At 37.0% G+C, this 3,502-nt stretch overlaps 1 protein-coding gene across 1 annotated transcript; it reads left to right on the top strand.

The window, feature by feature from the left end:
- Positions 1–10: 10 nt before the first annotated feature.
- LOC105309913 (olfactory receptor 140-like) lies at positions 11–779 on the top strand (the record flags this gene model as incomplete). The annotated part of the gene is made up of 1 exon (XM_011386118.1): positions 11–779. A coding segment is annotated over one exon (769 nt), but the record flags the coding sequence as incomplete, so codon positions are not given.
- Between the last annotated feature and the right edge of the window lie 2,723 nt (positions 780–3,502).

Below are 3,502 nucleotides of genomic sequence, written 5' to 3' on the forward strand. Positions count from 1 at the left end.
TCTCCTTCAGCCCCACACTTTCTACTCCCATGTACTTCTTTCTCACTTACTTGTCCTTCATAGATGCCTCCTACACGTCAGTCACCACCCCCAAAATGATCATTGACCTGCTGTACCAGAGGAGAACCGTCTCCTTCAGTAGCTGCCTGACTCAGCTCTTTGTGGAGCACTTACTAGGAGGGTCAGAGATCATCCTCCTTATCGTCATGGCCTACGACCGTTATGTGGCTATCTGCAAGCCCTTGCACTACACGACCATCATGCAACAACGACTCTGCCACCTCCTGGTGATGGTGGCCTGGATTGGGGGGATACTGCATGCCACTGTACAGATTCTTTTCATGGTCAACTTGCCTTTCTGTGGTCCCAATGTCATCGACCATTTCATGTGTGATCTCTTCCCACTGCTGAAACTTGCCTGCAGCGACACCTATAGGCTCGGAATGGTAGTGGCGGCCAACAGTGGAGCCATGTGCTTTCTCATTTTTTCCATGTTATTCGTCTCCTACGTAGTCATCCTGAGCTCTCTGAAATCCCATGGCTCTGAAGCTCGGCGCAAAGCTCTCTCTACATGTGGTTCCCACTTTTGCGTAGTTGTACTCTTTTTTGTGCCTTGTATATTTACCTATATGCGTCCTGTGGTCACCTACCCTGTGGACAAATTGGTGACTGTATTCTTTGCAATCCTCACTCCCATGTTTAATCCTATCATTTACACAGTGAGAAACACAGAGGTGAAAAATGCCATGAGGAGTTTGTTGAAGAGGAGAGTAACTTAAGCTGTTCGTAATTCTAAGAATATGATGGCATACATAACTAGGGATGATTATGTCCATGTAAAATGTGAAAGAAAGCTAACAAATTTTTCAAATCGTTGGCAGAAAAAAAAAAAAGGCCCAGAAATGAACATTTATAGAGTATCTAATAATGATTAGGCTCTTTGCTTTTGATAACTTTTAATGTACTTTAACAAGTCTTCAGTGTTCATCTGCATAGTTTCAGGATATGCAATAGAAGGAACAATGACAAATCCATAGTTTGATGATTCTAGAGTATGTTTTTCTCCAGTGCCTCACTGCTACTTTACTAAATTCTTCATACATATGTTACTTAGATGAAGTTGGCTTTTTCATAGGACTTTGATCTCAGGACTTCATTAATTTCTACTTAGCTTGTGGGTAAAGCAAAAGAGAGTAGAGAAATTCTTAGGTAAATAGGGAAGGGACAGTCGGGGAGTGAGAGAATCACTACTGAATTATTTTTGATACGATGAATCTACCAAAACCAAAAAGAGAGACCCCCACCGAAGGAAGAAATAATAATAACCTACCTCTAAATTTTTTCCTGGCACAAAGAATAAGCCAGAAATTTTGAAATTACTTTTAATTTGCTCTTATTTTCTTAAATATTCTGTGGCTCACAGTTTTTCTTGAATAAAAAGGAAATTATTTTCTTTTTCATTACAAAGACTTTAGGACCCATTTGAAGCAACAAGGGTAAACATTCTTTTCTTTAATCTCAACAAAAAGGCAAATGTTGCCCTATAAGTATGATATGTATATTTACATTAAATAAATGCTTTATTTCATATAGGACATATTCGCTTTAGTTATCTGATTTACCCATGTACTAAACTGGTAGTTCCAACATTACTACCCGCATTTTACAGAGAAACAAATTGAAGCCAAAGTAAGTTTACTAATTTACTTGCCTCAGTTCACACATCTAAGAGTTCCAGCGACAAAATTTGAATCCAGGTCTTCTAAATCTCAGTCCTACTTTCTTTCAAATAAAACACGGTTGCCTGTGGTATGTTTATGTCTATAGATAAGAAAGTTATCGGCAGTCTTAAATATTTACTTAATCCTTCAAGAAAGATGATGTCGAATTTGTTGTAGCTTTATCTCACATGTAGCAATACATTTCAGCAGTAATGCTTCTCTATGTACATGGAAAAATAACCAGATCATTCTACATGACTACATAATGCTTTATGAAGCAAAGCAAAGCTACATTACTACAAAACTCTCCTTTAGTGTTACTTCTCATAATTATCCCTTTCTCTAACTCACTGGTCATCTGGAGCTATTTCTTTCATACTTTGACAATGCAGTAATGCCAGAGTATGGTACACTTGTTCTTTGAGGTGACTGTGTGTTCTAGCTTATGCATGGTTATCTCAAATTTATAAGGAGTAGAACCTTTTCCCACAAATGCAGGCCTGGATGAGGATATAATCAACACTTAATCTATTAAAATTGATCAAGTTTGAAATTCCTGGTGAGAAACAGTTCAATAGAATCTAGACTAAATGATACCTGGTTAGGAGATTAGAGTAAGTCAGAAGTAAGGATAGGAAAAGTATTGAGTAAATGTTTTTTTTACTCTAAGACAACATGAAGGTTTGAAGAGGGAAATTAAGGTTGATGATTGTGTCTGAGGGGCTATATCAAGTACGCAGTGGTGTGTTTAGAAGATTAATGAGAATTACAACTTATTTGTCAGCGGTAAACTTGGAAGGTGTAAGAACTGAAGGAGGAAATATAAGGCAGTCTGACATTCTCAGTAGATGGAGTCTTGTGGGAGTGTGAGTAATTTTAAAGAATGTTGTGGTACATATATACAATAGAATATTACTCAGCCATAAGCAAAGATGAAATACTGCCATTTGCGACCACATAGATGGATCTTGTGATTGATATGCTAATACATGAAATAAGTCAGACAGAAAATGTTGAGAACCATACAATTTCACTTACATGTAGGGTACAAAACTGAAAGCAACAAACAAGATAAATGAACAAAAACTTGTAGACACAGACAACAATTTAGTGTTTACCAGAGGGAAAGGGAGGAAGAGGGGAGGTAGATAAGGGTTAAGGGAGTCAAAAATAAGGAGATTTGACTTTGGATGGTGAATACGCTATGCAATATACAGATGATGTATTGTTGAATTGTATACTTGAAACATAATTTTATTGACCAATGTCAAAAATGTTAAGATATTCCTTTGTACTTGTCAACAGGAATTTCTCTGCCATCTGATTATTTTTGATACTTAAAACAACATATAAGGAAGCAAGTATGTCTATTCCTAAAATTTAATAAGAGAAATAACATTTGGATCTGTTGTATAAGGATACCTTGGTTTAATTTGAAGTTTTAATTCAGTCAAAAAATTAGGCATTAAGTGAGGGGAGTGACCTGATTATTGTTGGAGGCCCACTATGAGGCATACATTTTGACATGTTCTTTACATACTTTAACTCTCTAAATGCAGAAAACAAGATTTATTAGGTCTTCACGCCATTTTAGATAAGAAAAAGTGAGTCTCAATGAAGATAAGCAATAAGCTGTTTATAATTCTAAGAGACTTTTAGACTCTGCCTCCTTTACTCTTCCCACTTCACAATTCTCCTTGCTCGACTCATGTGATCATTGGACACATTGTGAAGGTTGTCCTTGCAGCTTTCTTTCCTTAGTGTGGGGGCCACTTTCTTCC

The sequence above is a fragment of the Pteropus vampyrus genome, unplaced genomic scaffold (genome assembly GCF_000151845.1).
Source record: "Pteropus vampyrus isolate Shadow unplaced genomic scaffold, Pvam_2.0 Scaffold942, whole genome shotgun sequence".
Lineage (NCBI taxonomy): Eukaryota > Metazoa > Chordata > Mammalia > Chiroptera > Pteropodidae > Pteropus > Pteropus vampyrus.